The sequence below is a fragment of the Sminthopsis crassicaudata genome, chromosome 3, assembly GCF_048593235.1.
Source record: "Sminthopsis crassicaudata isolate SCR6 chromosome 3, ASM4859323v1, whole genome shotgun sequence".
NCBI lineage: Eukaryota > Metazoa > Chordata > Mammalia > Dasyuromorphia > Dasyuridae > Sminthopsis > Sminthopsis crassicaudata.
Window position 1 is genome coordinate 249,967,462 of NC_133619.1, and position 17,590 is coordinate 249,985,051.

A 17,590-nucleotide genomic window follows, 5' to 3' on the forward strand; every position below is an offset into this window, starting at 1 on the left:
TGAAACAGGGGAAAAATGAGAACGAAAATAAAATGCAAGTAAACAACAAAAAAAAGAGTGAAAATGCCATGTTGTGAACCATACATTTCCCACATTCCTTTCTCTGGGTGTGGATGGCTCTCTTCATCAGAAGATCATTGGTACTGGGCTGAAACATCTCATTGTTGAAGAGAGCCCATGATCTCTTCTTGATTCTGCTCATTTCACTTAGCCTCAGTCACAAAGGAGGGATTTCTCAATCAAATGTAGACTCCATGAAGGCAGGAACTGGTTTTCTTATATACCCAGGACTCAATCTAGTGCTTTGCAATAATAGGCTCTTATAAAATGTTCATCAGAGTGGGTCCGATTGTATTGGAATATCAATCCAGACAAGAAGGGAATGTGATGTGGTGACAAATACTTGTCAAAAAATAATCTATCATTTAAAATTTTTCTTTAGCCACTGGGCCAGAATAAATGTGAATAGTAGGAAGGGATATTCAGGGTTAAAACTAGCAACATAAAATCATGGTTCAGTGATTCTTATTTCTAGGGAGGTAGGGGAGAATTCATTCTAACTCTAGGGAAATGTGGTTTAGTCGCATATTTTGATGTTTTGTCCCAACTTGGCAGGATAGGGAGACTGGTTAACTTAGTCATTAAAGCAAACAGTGCTAATGAGCCAAGGCTGCTTAGCTTTGCTCCATTCTTTTGCCACAAACTGCACCCATAACCACAGCCAATCACTTCACAAAGGCATGACCTGAGTCACAAGAGAGGGCACTCCAGACAGAGTAAATTGGATTAGCACACAGCCATCACCACTAATGCAGAAACAATTCAAAGCACACATAATTACAACAAAAGTGATCATGGTAATAATGATAATGATAGTCATTGGGCAGAGAGGATCCTCCTGGCCAGAATTCAAATACACCATCCCCCAGGGAGACATGTACTTATTTCCTAGTCACTACACTTAGAAAAAAAGGAATACCTGACCACTCTGAACATACTTAGCACAGGAGCATAGGCTTATACACAACAGAGAATGAACGGAGGATTTTTAGGTGTCTCTTGTTTTGGTCTAGATCTGTGATTTCAGTGGTCTGGGGAACATTAGCCCCTAGTCTGTCATTTATAGCATTTTTTTTGGTAGCATTGCCTGAGACGCTAAGAATTAAGGGACTTTCTCACTTGCCCACTGCCATACAATTGGTATATACCAGAGACAGAATTTGAACCGACTCTTTTAGACTACAAGACTTGACCCTTTATTCACTACTCTGAATTGCCTTTCAAGGAAAGAGTACATTCCTTTATCTAGGACAGCTTAGATCATTCTATATGTGTAGTCACAGTACTTGTCAAAGCATCTAAAAGGTTTAAAACAATTGAGCATGTCAAAAAAAAAAAAAAGGGGGGGGGGGAAGAATCGCTGTTTAATTTTCACCACACAACCACTCCCTGTATACATTTCATAGACCAGACAGTAAGTCATTGTTATTCTACATAATCCCATGTCTCCTAAAACATCTTAAAAGGCAATTAGGGATTTTATAGAATGTGTTATTTATTTACTCAGAAGGCTCTAATAGCCTCTTCTGAGCTACTATCTTCTGTTGTGTAAAATATATGTTTGGGATCTTTCAAAATGTGTATTATTTACCTGGTAGAGCTCAATGGCTTCTCTGGAACCATTTGGCTGTACTGTGTAAATGAATACAAAGGGGAGATGAAAAAAGCTAATTTTTAGGTTTGATGGCTTGCATTTGCTTATATTCAGGAATTATGCTTTATTATACTAATAAACAGGAAAGGGTTGTAATATATAATCACTTTATCAACTCTTTGCAGTGGCCTATATTCCTATATATCACCTAAAATAAGAAGAACTGGTATCTGGGATATGGAAACACTTTATTGTGGGGTACCCAAAATGGTGAATCACTCATATGATGACAATAGAGATTAAAATACTTTTCTATTATGTCAATGTTGCCTCAATTCATGTTTTAAGAAACTATGGAAAAAGACTAGAATAGAAAATGTCATGTAACAATAAGATCTAGCATTTATATTTTGCTTTAAGCTTTGAAAAACTTTACATGTTCTCTCATTTGATTAATAAGATAATTATTTGTCAGAAAATAGTACCACCAAGTGAACACTACATTGAAAAGAAACCACAAATAACCCTCTGTCGAACCTATCATGTTTTGGAAAAACCCTAAGCATTGTTTTTATAACATGAAAATGTTTCAGTTCATTTGAGCATAAACATGGAAAGCAATGCCGAAGAATTCCAAGAAATGGAGAACAGGTTTCTTTAATCACCAGAGAGATTGTGAGTGGATGGGTGGAGTGGCAGAATTGGGAGTTCACAGGGGATTGTAAGTGGTGGTGGAGTTTCTGAATGTGCCTTTTGGAAATTTAGCTGAGAGGTGAGGAGAGAAAGCCTTTAGCCATTCTTTACACACTCCTGTGCTCACTTTTTGGAAGTGCTGAAAGGGGTGGGGGGGAAAGTGAGGTTGTGGTTGTTGGGCCAGTAGCCTGCTTATTTCAGTGATAAATGGGTATAAATATTACACAGAGCAAAAATACAGGAAGGAGTTGAAAAGAAATTTATCTTCCCTCTGTGACCAAGGAACTCACAGTCCCTAGCATATGAGAAAAAATTGGGAGGAACATGGGGAAAAAAAAGGTTTCCAAATGAATTATCCCTTCCATATCTCTGGGAAGTTATAGAAGGAAATACTTTCCCCAATTGGGGAGGAAACAAGTTAAAATGTAATTGGGAAATATTTAATAAAATAAAAATAAAATCATAGATAATGTTAACATGCGGCTTTCTAAGTTATTATACAGGGATCTTTATGTATGGTTTGGTGGTCTGTTTCTGTGTTTGATAGTACTATTTATATAGTATAGAATTGTTTTGTTGTGTCTGATGCTTAGTGACCCTATTTTGGGGGGTTTTCTTGGTGTCGATACTAAGTGGTTTGCCTTTTTTTATTTCCGGATCATTTTCCAGATGAGGAAAGTGAGGCAAACAGGATTAAGTGACTTGCCCAGGGTTTGAGTTAGATTTGAATTTATGAAAATGAGTTTTCTTGACTCCAGGCCCAGCATTCTATCTACTGCACCACGCAGCTACCCTAATTATGGAATTAAGCCCACTCAAAATGAGATTGTAATTGTAGAGTGTTTTGGAGTAGTGCATGGTACTTAGTAGGTGCTTAATAAATGATTATTCCCTTTCTTTACTTTCCCCCTCCCAGAATCTAGAATAAACTCTAGTGTAAGTCAGGGACATAAATCAGCATTTTCTTTTTAATCCTCTTAAAAGCTTTGAAGTCCATACTGCTGGTAGCAAAATCCTATGAATAGTAACTGCAAATCAATGGTTTTTTTTTTGTTTTGTTTTGTTTTGTTTTGTTTTGTTTTATTTCCTTAAACTACCCCCAACATAAAGCCTATATGCTGGATAAACAATAGCAGATGATGATGTTATTGAGATTTCAGGAAATAATGAATCTGATGGAGTTTGCATGTCTATAATCATGTTCTCATAAAATAAACTCCACATTATTGCCAATGAACAGGCTGGTAATGAACCTGAGTGAATACTTCATAGGAGAGCTGGACCCAGAATCAGGAAGGTAAGGTTCAGAAACTTACTGGTTGGGTCACTTTGGGTGAGCTATTTCTCTGAGTCCAAATTTCTCCATCTGTAAAACTGGGATAATACTTTCTGTATTTAACTTACATAGTTGTTATAAAGTTCAAACAAGATAATTTATGTAAAGTACTTTGCAAATCAAAAAATGCCATAAAATTGTCAACTCTCATAATAATAGTAATTATTATTATTTCTCCCTCTTGATGGCCAGTGGTATAAAATGGTAAGACGTAAATGAGACAGAACTTCATAGGACTAATATTAGCTACCTTTAAAATTGACTGCATTCTTTTTGGTGGTGATGAAGAATTGGAAATTCAAATGCCCATCAACTGGGAAATGGTTGAACAAACTGTGGTATATGAATATAATGGAATATTATTGTGCTATAGGAAGTGGAGCTTCGGGGGCACTAGGTGGCACAGTGGATATAGAGCACCAGCCCTGAAGTCAGGAGGACCTGAGTTCAAATTTGACCTTAGACTTAACACTTCCTAACTGTGTGACCTTGGGCAAGTCATGTAACCCCAATTGCTGCAGCAATAAATAATTTAAAAATTTTAAAAGGGATTTTTTTAAATAAAGAAAAGAGATTTCAGAAAAACCTGGAAAGGCTTAAATGAACTGATACAGAGTGAAGTGAGCAGAAACAGAAATACATAGTAATAGCAACACTGTGTGATGATCAACTATGATAGACTTAGTTCTTCTTAGCAATACAATGAGTCCAAAGGACTCATGATGGAAAATGCTATCTGCATCTAGAGAAAGAACTACGAAGGAGTGGTGAGAGAGGGTGTGAGAAAAAAAAGTTGGAATTCAAAATCTTATAAAAGTAAATGCTGATGTGCAAAAATGTTTGTGGCAGCCCTCTTTGTGGTGGCTGGAACCAGGAAACTGAGTGGATGCCCATCAATTGGAGAATGGTTGGGTAAATTATGGCATATGAAGGTTATGGAATATTATTGCTCTGTAAGAAATGACCAGCAGGAGGAATACAGAGAGGCTTGGAGAGACTTACATGAACTGATGCTGAGTGAAAGGAGCAGAACCAGGAGATGCTGAGTGAAAGGAGCAGAACAGGAGATCATTGCACACGGCAACAACAAGATTATACGATGATCAATTCTGATGGACATGGCACTCTTCAACAGTGATATGATTCAGACCAGTTCCAATTATTCAGCAATGAAGAGAGCCATCTACACCCAGGCAGAGAACTATGAGAACTGAGTGTGGACCACAACACAGCATTTTCACTCTGTTGTTGTTTTCTTGCTTTTTGTTTTCCTTCTCAGGTTTTTTTTTTTTTTTCCCCCTTTCTAGATCCAATTTTTCTTGTGCAGCAAGATAACTGTATAAATATGTATACATATATTGGATTTAACATATATTTTAACATGTATTAGAATACCTGCCATCTAGGGGAAGAGGTGGGGGGAAGGAGGGGAAAATTTGGAACAGAAGATTTTGCAAGGGTCAGTGTTGAAAAATTACCCATGCATGTGTTTTGTAAACAAAAAGCTAAAATTAAAAAAAAAAAATTTTTTTAAAGTAAATGTTGAAAACTATCTTCACATGTACTTGGAAAAATACTATTAAATATATAAAAAAGAATTAAAATGATTGCAGTTGGGAAAACCTTGGTAAATCTAAGAACAAGATGGATTGGAACACAAGGCTTTACAGAGGTGAATGTTGAAAATTCCTATGCATATGTTTTGAAAATAAGTAGCTTTAATTTTAAAAAATCCTGCTAAAAGGATTTACATCAATGATCAATGCTTTAGGATGAAATATGTACATATATTTTATATTAGGCTTTTGTCTTCTTGTTTTATGGGACTGTGTATAATCTTAATTTCTTCTTAATTAGACTGACAGAAGTCCAATTTTCAACTTTTTTTGTATTTCCTAACTTTCACATGTAGTTCTTCATTTTGCTCTCTGAAGCAACATAGAATAAGCCTACTCTCTTTATACATGACAGTTTTTCAAATTTTGAAATGTTTTATTGTTTTTATTGTTTTATTGTTTGTTGTAAGTTCTCATACCCATATACATACCCATTTAATCTATATGTATGTCATTGATCAGTAAAATAACTCAGCATTTCTTTAAACACTTTTAGCAGGGCATTTTTCCCTAAAGCAAACAGTTATTTAAAAAGCACTACATTGTGTACTGGCAAAGAAGATGCAAAAGAATTAGAAGAAAGGGGCCCCTGTCAATCTAGTAAGGAAGAAATGACATAATCGCATGCAACAATAGGGTACAAAAGCCAAATGTACAATCAAATATACACTGTTTTAAAAAGTGGTGAGGAAGCATAAAGTCAGGTCGGGGATATCTGTTTCATGATTGCAGTAATGATTATAGATTGAAAGTGACACAGGAAGGCATCATAAACCAGGGCACCAGAACAGGTACTACTGATGGTAACCCAGAGTAGGGGTGGGGGAGAAGAAAGCCTTCAGGGGTGAGAGTAAGAGTGGTCTAACTGGGGATAAGTAATTATGGGATGAGAAGTAGCAAAAAATACTCCACAATGGAGGATCTGGAGTTGAAGATTTAGACAACACTGGAAGCTCTTATGCAGAGAATGACATAATAAAATTGGTGGTTTGAAGAAAGCCACCAGAAGTGTGAGAAAAATTATCCTTATAGCAACATGAACAAGATGAATTGAAGAGGGGAGAGAGTGGGGACAGGAAGATCAGATAAGAAGACTATTAAAAATAATCCCAGTATGAAGTTAAAAAGGTCCTAGACTAGGGTGGTACAGAGCACAATAACTAGACATGAAGATGAATAAAAATAAGCCAGAGCACTTGAAGATGTTTAAGGGTTACTATACTTAATTTACAATTAGGAGATCTCTGAACAAAAAAGCAAGAGCTTGTCTGTTCTGATTCTGATACAGAGACAGGAAAAAAAAATGGTTTATTCAATATTAGAAACAGTTTATTTTTTATCTGTTAGAGTCATATTTTTTTCCCTTGTTGAAGTTATTTTAGTCCTGTCCAATTTTTTTTTTTCTTTTCCTTTAGGCTGGGGTTAAGTGACTTGCCCAGGGTCACACAGCTAGGAAGTGTTAAGTGTCTGAGACCAGATTTGAACTCGGGTCCTCCTGAATTCAGGGCTGGTGCTCTACCCACTGCGCCACCTAGCTGCCCCCCTGTCCAATTATTCATGACCCCATTTGGGGTTTTCTTGGCAAAGATACTGAAGTGATTTGACATTTCCTTCTCCAGCTCATTTTACAGATGAGGAAAGGCAGTATCTGAACTCCTGAAGATGTGTCTTCCTGCTTCTCAGTCCAATACTCTGGGTTCATATTAGACCAGCATTTATTCAGAACTGTTATACATTAATGATTCTTCAGTAGAGATGATAAGAATTCAAAGATAGAGATAAAATCATTGTTATGCTTCTCAAGAATCAGATCTCATAGAATGTAAAGAGTTGGAAGTAAAATGAAAGATTATCCAATCTTATCTATCCTTCAGTACAGAAATTCCTTCTAAATTACTATGCTAATTTTCAGTAGTAGTAATTTACCTCTCCAAATTTATAATTCCTTCTCTGCCACTGCTTAAATGCTTCCAAAAACCAGGAAATTTACTACCCCAAAGGTAGCATGTTTCATTGCTGGACCGTTCTAATTGTTAGAACCTTCTTATATTAAGCCAAAAATTATCTTCCTTCTAACTTTGGCATGTTGTTCTAAGTTTTGTTCTCTGCAGCAATCCAAAATAAGTCAAGTCTCTCTTCTTGCGACAGCTTTTTATTTGAAATATTCATCAACACCAATCAATAATCATTAATTAAATTAACCATCACTTATTAACACAATGATTACATTATTATTTATTATATGATGAATTATTATTTATTTATTTGATTAACATGAGATTATTTATCCATCTCAAAATGTTTGTTTTTAATTTTTGAAATGTTTTACTGGCTCTTAGCCTTCTCTTTACACAACCAAAAAACCTTCACTTTCTTCAATCATTCCACATTTGACAAGATTTCTAAATCTTTTACCACTCCAGTTACCCTCCTCTTTGGAGTTCTAGTTTATTAAGTTTCCTTAGGCCATTGAATTTCCCCAAACCACTGAAGAAACACCAACATGGCTGTAGGCAAGATCCTTTGCATAATAGATTTAATTGCACTTTCTGTCAAGCAGACATGCATTCTCTGGTAACTCCTGTGGCTACTATAAGAGGGTGTACTGTCCCTTTTCAGTTAGGATGATCTCTATTAGTAGTAACAAACTAAATAGCACTATTTATTGGAGAGCAGCATTTGGCAGACAGTGGGTCTGTTCTGAATTCTATCCAAGTTGGCTTAGTTTCTGAGTTAATAAAAGGACTTTGTTATAAAACAGTCTCACTCAGCCAATCTCTGGGCATAGAGTGCCCCCAGTAATAGGGAAAGTGCCACATTAAGGTCTAGAGAATCTAGGGTTTTTCAAAACCAAGATATTCACCTTTTTTTTGATCTCCGAAAGAGTTGCCTAGAAATTTTGTTTACTCCTGAAAGGTACAGCTCTTGACTTTACACAGTGCAATGGATAATTCAGGTCAGGAAGACCTGAATTAATGTTCAGCTTTTTTGATTTTTACTAGCTCTGTGACACAATGGGGATGATAATAACACCTACCTTCCAGGGTTCTTGTGAGATATTTGTAAAGCATTTTTGAGGATCCTGAAGAGCTGGTTTTCATCACTATCTTCATTATTATAATTATTATCACATTAACAGGTATGATAATGTTTGACTTTTTTCACGAGATAATAAGTTACTAAACTAAACTAGAAAATTATACTTATTTGGTAGTGGGCCTGAGAAAAGGTAAAAACATCCCATTCTTCACTCTTTCCTTTGCTCTTAATTGACGCTAGTTCAAGATATAATCTTATAAAGATGGATTCTGCCCTAAAGAAACTTATCTGTGCTGTGCTGAGGCTTGCCTCCTGACACTCATTGGAGATGGGTTTCTACTCTTTTTTTCTCCATGTGGATCATTTCAGATATTATAAATGGCAAGGAAGTTAAAAACCCTCTATTTTTCATATACTCTGCACTTCCCTCCCAGAAGGAATTGAAGGCCTGAAATTATCTGAAATAGATTTGAGAAAAGACCAAAACTAGACAATAAAATGTGCTTACAGCTCAGCATCTAGTTACCATATTACCTCTTGGGTTCAGGAGTGAACAGCAGTGGAGGGGTATTCAAGATAAGTGGATCTTGGACCTGAGACACTGCCAGATGGACAGACAGGTTATGGCCTAATGATTCATCTCTGTGGCTCATAAATGTGTAGTCATTTCTGGAATTGTGAGCTGATATTTCAAAAGATGATTATATGCACAATTTAACCACAAGGCCATTCATGCCCTTTGAGTGCCATCAGATTAACAACTGTTTTCATGTTGGCTTTTCTTAGTTATTTATTTTTTAATAAACACATTCTCTATCCTTCCCTCCAATATTTCCTATTTCCTGTCCAATGTGATTTATTCAATTGGAATTCTATTATTATCTTTAAAAATAAACTCCAAGTTATTGCAAATGATACTTAGATTTTGCAGAACCCATTAATTCCTGATCTGTTGCTATAAAGCATCCTTACTAGCTCTGCCCTTTCTTTCAGAAACAGATGGAACCAGTCCAAGTGTATGATTAACTTCTTAGTCCCAGCAATTTCCTATTACTCTCCTTCCCTAGATTTCAAGATTGACCTCTCGCTTCTCTACTCAGCTTGATAAATCATGTGAATACTTTTTTTGATCACTTATCTCCTATTTACTTCATGTGAAGGAAGATCAATCATAAGTGGAGGCACTTCATATGCTATACACATATATGTTCTTCCTCACAGCATTTTGCTTTTTTTTTTCTAGCAACTTTAACTGTCTTCTTGTCCCCAGTGTCTGTTTATACTAAACACATGCATATGTCAACATCTGAGCTCATGCAAGCATACAGATATACTACACTTAAAAATTAATTTCATCTCAATTTACTTCAATTTATTTCAAGAAACAATGAATGCTTGTCTGTTCTGTTAACTCATAGCAGCAAAAGGGCAGATGGTAGTGGATGAAAGAATCACAACTAGAATCAGGAAGAGGACACATATTGGGTAAACAAAGGCAAATTATTTCAATTCTCAGCATCCCCAGGCAAACTGTCTAAGTTGCAGATAAGTTGTGGATCTACATCAATGGAGAGAGTTTCTACTCACTGATGAATTCATAGATCTAGACCCTCTACCTTCCATAATTCCCACTTAAAATAAATATACATGAAAAGCATAACTATAATAGAAGAAAGGTGACATCAGACTGGTGTTTCTCTTTTTCATACATAGGATTTCTTTTAATTGACATTTTTGTTTCTGAAATTTTTGTTTTCCCCCTTTCATTCTCACTTTTTTTTTTTTTTTTTTTTTAATTAAGGGAATTGAGCAAAGAATAGACATGCTGGTGATCTCAATTGCATGTCTATCCAAGACCCACTGATGAAAAACTGTTAAAAGTGAAGGCAAGAAAGGAACCCTCAAGACCATCCTGACTGTAGATGGCCCACTCCACCATTACTGAGCTGCATTACTGAAGTGACAAATAGGCAGAATGAGCAAGCAGAGACCCAATTCCTCACACTGCCCTGCCAGCATTTTTTCAATTCTGACTTCCAATATGCCTTGGATGATTGTTGCTAAGGCACAGACTGAACTTAAAGCTCAAATGGAACCAGAGAAGGGGGGCCGCATCCACAGATAGGATTTTGGCTAATGGTCTTTCTCATTTTAATTTGTTAAGATTCAATTTTAATCACTATACCCTTGTTGATGTTGAAAGGATATTATCCTAACAGTCAAATTACTGGTTGTTCCAATAACACCAAAGCAGCAAATAAATGAAGCAATCTTGGGAAAGCACAGCTAGGAAGAATTTCAAGGCAAACTCTTCCCTGATGGCTGGGTACCTGAACCATCTCAGAGAGATGAGATGTGGCTATCTGTTCTCAGGAAGAGAAATGTCACACATTTTGCTTGTAGCCTATCTCATAAGGTCCGATCTGTGAATTTCTTCTGGGAAGGTAAAATTTTGTTTTTCACTGGGAAGACTGATAGAAGTAGTTATTTTCTGCGACATAATATCATGATCATTGAAGTTCCTAAGAGACCACAGGATGCTGAGCTTCATCAAGGAGAACATTTGAAATAAAATATTACCTTTGAGGGCTGGGGCTTTTATTTTTTTTAACTTTTGTATCCTCAACACCTGGCTCAGAAGGATAGAGGAGGAGCTTAATAAGTGCTTGTTGACTTGACAGATTTTTTTTTTTGTGAGCTTAAATGATGTACTTAAAGCACCATAAAAGCTGGCATTTATTAAGCTCCTACTATGTGCTAAGCTCTGTGCTAAGCATTGGGGACATAAAGAAAGTCAAACACAACAGCAGCAACAATAAAAAGTTCCTGCTGTCAAGAAGCTCACAGTCTAATGGAGGGGACAACATATCTCTGTTTTCCTACAATAAATTACACAAGAACCCTTTGAGGAAAGTAATGAAGGCATTACTATTTAGGAAGCAAGGTTATAGAGAGGTGAAACAACAGTGACCAAATGACCAAGTGACCAAGCAGAGAGATTCAAGTCCTGATCTTCTGACTTCAAATTCAATGACCTTTTCATGACCACGAAGTTATCTTTATAGCAAATTCCCATCTGGAATGCTACAGGCAATGTGAACTGCTATTCTTGGAGAACGTAAACAAGTAAAAAACAAAATGATCAAGGAGAGTGAAGGGGTTAATGGGTGTGAACATCCTAAACTAGAACTTTAGAATGTGAAAAGTTAAAATATTTGAGAGGAGAATCCAACTTGACTGATATAATTAAAAATAACAAAAACCCCAATCCAATTCCTCAAGCGAATTAAAGCCCATTGAATTTAACGGTAACAGTTATTAAGCACCTACTTAGGGCTTAGGCAACAGGAAAAATAAGAAATTTAGACGAGTCCCTGCCCTTGTGGAGATTACCATCTAGTAGACTTTGACCGGTGGCAAAGGCAGAAAATAAACAGATTGGAGTAAGGTTCAGATAAATTAATGAATTATTGTTTAATAATAGAGCTTATTTAAAGAAGCTAATCTTTTGAGTATGGTATTATTAGAGAGCATCCACAATCCTCACAAATTGACTTAAGGTATTACTCACTGTGGAGACATAACAATAGATTGAAAAGAATAGAAATATGACCTTGTATGCTACTTCTCAATCTTCTATAACAGAAGTTTATTCAAAAGTATATGCAAATTGAGATAATTATATTCCCCACCTGACTTAGATGGCCTAAAATTCATTAATAAAAATATTGGAAAACCTGAACCCAATTAATTCAAAGCCTACTTCTTCCTTTTTTTTTTTTTTTTTTTTTTTTTTTTTAATCCCTTGCATTTTGAATTAATGAGTTCTTACTGTATCTCCAAATGATTACAAATGCTTCTCATTTATGGTGATTGCACCTTTGGCCCTGAAACATCCACAAAGCCCTTAGACTGGTCAGCAAAACAGACTAGAGCAGACAGCTTTTTACTGCATTATTAGGATCACATTACAAAGTCAACAAATCATTTTGAAATCTCTTTGTGACTTGAGTTCACATAATCCCAAAGAGAAGGCGTGTAATACCTTTAGAGCCTTTAGATAGAGACTATTTGGGTATAAATTGTTGACTACAAGGTAAAAAAGCCCAAACACATATAGTTGAAGAAATGGTATATGCCTAAGAATGGTACATTGTGTTTTTAAGAGCTAAATCTATTTTATAGATATTCTCATCTTTTCTTCTTTTCTCTTTTTCCTATAAAATCTATGTTTAATCAGTTAGCCTTATGTTTACTTAACAGAAAGAACTTGTTTCTGGTTTGGGAAATATGTTTTTCTTTGTTATGTTTAATATACAGTGCTCTGAACAGAATAATTATACAATAAAGCAAAAACAACTAATTCATTAATTAAGAATTTTGATTTACTTGAATGAGATAAAATAGTGAAAGTTAGCATCATTGCTAGTCCAATGTCCCTCAAAATTTTTTGTCTGCCAGGAGAGTCTTATCTTTTGGAAGAATATACTAGAATTTTATCTGTTATATTGATGGGTGACTGCTTTCTGTGTTGTGGTCATATTTTCAAAGGGATTTGGTGTCATTCTAAAAATAGGTTTAGGTGAAGTCCACCAAAAACCATAATGGCTTTGTGTTTCAAACCAAACTATTTTTACCTTGATATGTTTTGTTGAGTAGGTAATTTACTAAAGAAGAAAAATGTCAGGATTTAGAAGATAGTATTTTAAAAATGATAATAGAGAGGAAAACAGATAAAAGGAAATATTATGTCAGAAATTAAATGTGTTCAGACCTCCAAATTCCTTTTCTTTTCAAGAATTAAAATCCTCCACAATTTGTCTGTTAACTCTGCCAAATTTCTAAAAAGCCTTTCTAAAAGATTTCAATGGCAACTAATCTCGCAGCATGCAGAGTATATACAGTTTTGTCAAAATGAAGGGTTTTCAAGTGAAATAAAAAAAATATGATGTTTATAAAATTGAGGTAGAATAAGTTTGGTGGTCTCAGTCTACCACCCATAGAGAATGCTTTTCAGCCATGCACAACAAATAATTCAGCCTAAGTGACAGATTTTGCTCTGGAGAAGCACTGGCTTGAGCTGGTTTACAGAGTCAATTACTGCTCGTTCTAAGAAAAAAGTGGAATTGAAAAATTGAAGGCAGGGCTGAAGTGGAGGTGGAATACATCACAGCCTTCTGGGGAGGGGGTGAGGGTGAGCTAGACAAGGTTCAAGAGGCTGCCAGGAGAGCATGGGGAAAAATCTCTTTGCCCCACTGTATGACATAGTACCTCACTTGTGGAACCTGCTAGTCCTTTAACTCACAAGCACTAACACAAATTCCCCACTGCTGTGTCAAAATGGGGGGCTGGGAGAGAGGTCTATTCAGGAAGCTATTTTACATCCCTTCATTCAACTTATCTTTTCTCCAGCCTTTAAGGCAAACTCTGGTTCCAAATATAACTCAACTATGTTTATTTATTACATCTACATGTCTTATTTGGTAACACAAGTGAGAAAAAACTAAACAATGCAAGGAAACAAGAAATGGGGAATGTGAGAGCATGAATTGTTGAAATTCGTATATAAAGCATTTCAACAGAGAACCGCATCAAAAGAAAGATAACTTCCAATGAAAGGATTTGGACAAAATCAGAAGAAAACATTTCAAAATAAATGAAGTACTTATTGCTGAAAAATAAGCTTAGATTTCAACAAACTCTAAAGCTTACAATTTACTGTATCATTCATGCTTTTCCCACTAAGTTTCTTATCTCGTCTCATAGCACAACAAGGGATTTTGCACACTCTCTATGAAATACAACAAGACTGTGATTTTTGCAGTAATAAACTCCACACATGCATGACAAATCCAAGCATGCAAAGTGTTTAACATCCCAGTTCACAGATACTTTGGGGACAAAAATCCGATTATGAATTATATGCCACAATAAATAGGACTCAACGTTTCATAAAGCAATTTATAGTTCATAAAAATGACAAAATGTACCTGTCAGACAGAACGCGGAGAGCAGATCTCTGTGCGGCCTGCTGGAAGAAAGGGCAGAGATGTTTATTTTATATTCTGATTTTTAAATTATGTGCTCAATCAACACTTAAGAAAAAAACGTGTTACACACATTTTTGTCATGTGGCCAAATTTCAGACTACCAACCAAGTAGCAGACAGTGTTTCACGAAATGAACATTCCAGATGAATAAATGTGATGTACACCATTGCACAGGAGAATTGTCACATGGTATTTTAGGGAGTAAGAACTCTTATTTAGGTAATTTTAGCAAATCTAAGGAAATCAAACAAGGACAAAATTTCTCTTTTTACTCCGATCCCTTATCTCATATTCTAGTATTTTTACCTGTAAAAAGAGTGTTTACTTTGATATTTTTTAAAAATACTACCCCTGCCTCGATAGCCACCAAGCTGTAATTTTGGGCTAGGAGTCAGATTTATGGGAAGGAATCTCTCTTCCTTCATTAAACTGCTCCAATTCTTCTATCTACTTCCTCTTTTTCTGAACAGCTTCTTGTGTTGGCTTGAGTAGTTTGTCCTTTGTTCTTGAAGAGGACCATGGCATCAGGAAGATGAGGGAGGGCGGGCTGTGCAAGGTCACCTGCCTCACTTTTCCCTCCAGAGCCATGTGAGTCCAGTGGCCAGAGATAGGTCAGGAGGACTGGAGATGGCTCTGGATGCAATGGGAGACCTAGGCCTTTAACAGATCTCAGTTTGATTGAGGCAACACCCAATCAGTGATTAAGACTAGGTAAGAAATGAGGCAGAGAATGATTTCTTTTACCAAATTAAACCAATCAGGACCCCCAAAATGACCAAGGTTGGGCTTGATGTGGGACCTATTGTTGGTCCAAGAAATAGGGTAAGGAGATCAGAAAGGAACAACAGAGCATTTATTCTATTGCCTCTAACTCTAGTGTAATTCTTAGGAACCAAAAGATGTCTGAAGGTCTAGATTGACTCTAGAATAGTTTAAGTGATAAAAAACCAGGTGATGTGTTTTACTTGGTAGGTTTATTGTGCTTTATTGGGTCAGTTACAAAAACCAGACTTCACAACAATAGACAGGTAAATATAGATAACTGAGGAGCTTCTAAAATATTCCTATATGTTACTTTCATGATACTGACAGAGTTGGAAAATGTGGAATCTTCAGAGTGCAAACACCCAGAGAGCAGAATCATTACATTTTTATTTAGTTATTTTTTACAGACATGAAACTATTTTCAACAGCAAATAATACTGGCCCTCTGCATTTCAGGGCCCCACATAGTAGATATTTCATAAATTGCTGTTTGACAAGAATGCATGGGTTTGACATAGATCACCGCAGGAAGTGCCCACGTTGGAGAGATTGTAGATTTACTGAAATATTGAAATACGTCGTTCTTACTCTTCATTTTAAAATCAAGCCTTTTCCCTCTTCATTATTCTCATCTCTACCTCCTAAGATAGTTCAACCTATAGTATTTTCACTGAAGACAGCAAGTGTTCAACATATAAATATTACATGTTTATTCCCCATCTAAAAGGAGTTATGGAACCCAACAGGTTTTGGGAGCCAAACTTGAAAAACAACTTGGCTTACTATTGTTGGGAAGTGTTTGATGAAGACACCTAAAGATCTGAGTTCCCCAAAAGAAAAGTCTGACCTCTAAAAATTAGCACATCCTATTTTACCTAACAGAGAGAAATTCAAATAGCAGTTTTAAGCACTGATTTCTGGCTTTCCCTGAGACACTATGTATGTTTTGAGGTTCATGTCTTTCCTTTCTATTTAATTGTCTCTTAGCACAGGGTTTAAAATGGTACACTTAAGAAGCATGTATCACAAGCTATTCATGGTATAGCAGAATGAATTCTAAAAAAAAATGTAATTAGACTGGACTAATAGAGCTGAAAGGAACCTGAGAGTTTGTTTAGTCCAACTCTCTCCACCTCCACTCCTCACCTCATTTTAGGGCTGAGGAGGATTATGTGACTTGCCTAAAAGTTACTTCGTGACAGAGCAAGAAATGGAATTCGGTTTCCTGACTTCCAGTTCAATGTTAAGTTTACTCTTCCAGGCTACTTTTCAATCTGTTTTCTGTAGCAGATAGTTTCAGTGAATGTCACTGAAGAGATTTCTCCAAGATTAGTGTTGATGGGGTCTTTTGTTCTAAAATTTCCAAGGACTCCCTACTGTGTTAAATTTAAAAACCAGTCCAATCATCAGGGTTTAATGTAACCCTCTCTCCTTCTTCAAAAAAAGAAAACATGTTTTCATGTTTTAAAAATATTATAAATAAATATGTTTTCATTATGGTTGATTTTTAGATTTTAATTTCTGTTTCTTTCCTGCTTCTCACTTATACTTCCACTGTGGGAAGAAAAAAAAAAAAAGAAGAGATTGTGATTCAGTGGCTTGGGAAAGCTCCCTCTCAGTTTAATAACAGGGACAAAATGGTACCATTCACAAAATGATATTGTCTTCCTATGACTGATCACTCTTCTAATATTTTAGTGCTATTTATGTAAAAACTTAAGCAACAGGGTGGTGCTTAGTACCATCTATTGCTTGCTCCACTATTTTTAATAGTCTGATTTTGATTGTGCTATTTAATTTGCATTTTATTTCACATCATTAAAAACTTTACTGAGGACAACTCATCATCCATCAAAGAAAGAGATGAGAATATGTTAAATGTTCTATATAATTCCTTGAAATAAAGAGACTATGCTAGGTGTGTGCTTTTTAAAATAAGGATTATGGCTTTAGATTAAAATTTGATACCACAAACCTTGCCCAAAGATCTCTAGAATTTATGACTGTAAAAAAAATTTCCTTTGGTTTCTCTACATTATTTCATATTACTGTTGGAGAGTAATGAAATAAATAAACATTGGATTTAAACTTTACTACAGGGTATGAAATAGCAAAGAAAAAATTACTTAGGTGACTCATGAAGTGAAGCCTGAAAAACTACCCACAATAAATTAGATGAATAGCCCAATTTCACTTGCTCAAGAGCCATAGATTACAGGGAACCAATTTTCTCTCTTCCCAGATCTCCCCCTACTTCATCTCCATACCCCATCCAAACTTCTCCATTACTCTACCCTAAGCAAAATGGATTATGGTTACATTTAAAAGAATACTTCATTGATCTGCCCTGAGTTCATTAATCATTCATAATCGTACCCCACGTATATGTGAGACCAAACAAGTTCTCTGCCAATAGTAATCCTTTTCAGCTTCTCAT

At 35.8% G+C, this 17,590-nt stretch overlaps 1 protein-coding gene across 1 annotated transcript in view; it reads right to left on the reverse strand.

The window, feature by feature from the left end:
* The window catches only part of AFF3 (ALF transcription elongation factor 3), a 660,643-nt gene that overhangs the window by 104,529 nt on the left and 538,524 nt on the right, over window positions 1-17,590 (reverse strand). The window contains 1 exon segment of the mRNA XM_074300399.1: window positions 14,329-14,369. Coding sequence (XP_074156500.1) covers window positions 14,329-14,369 — 41 coding nt within the window.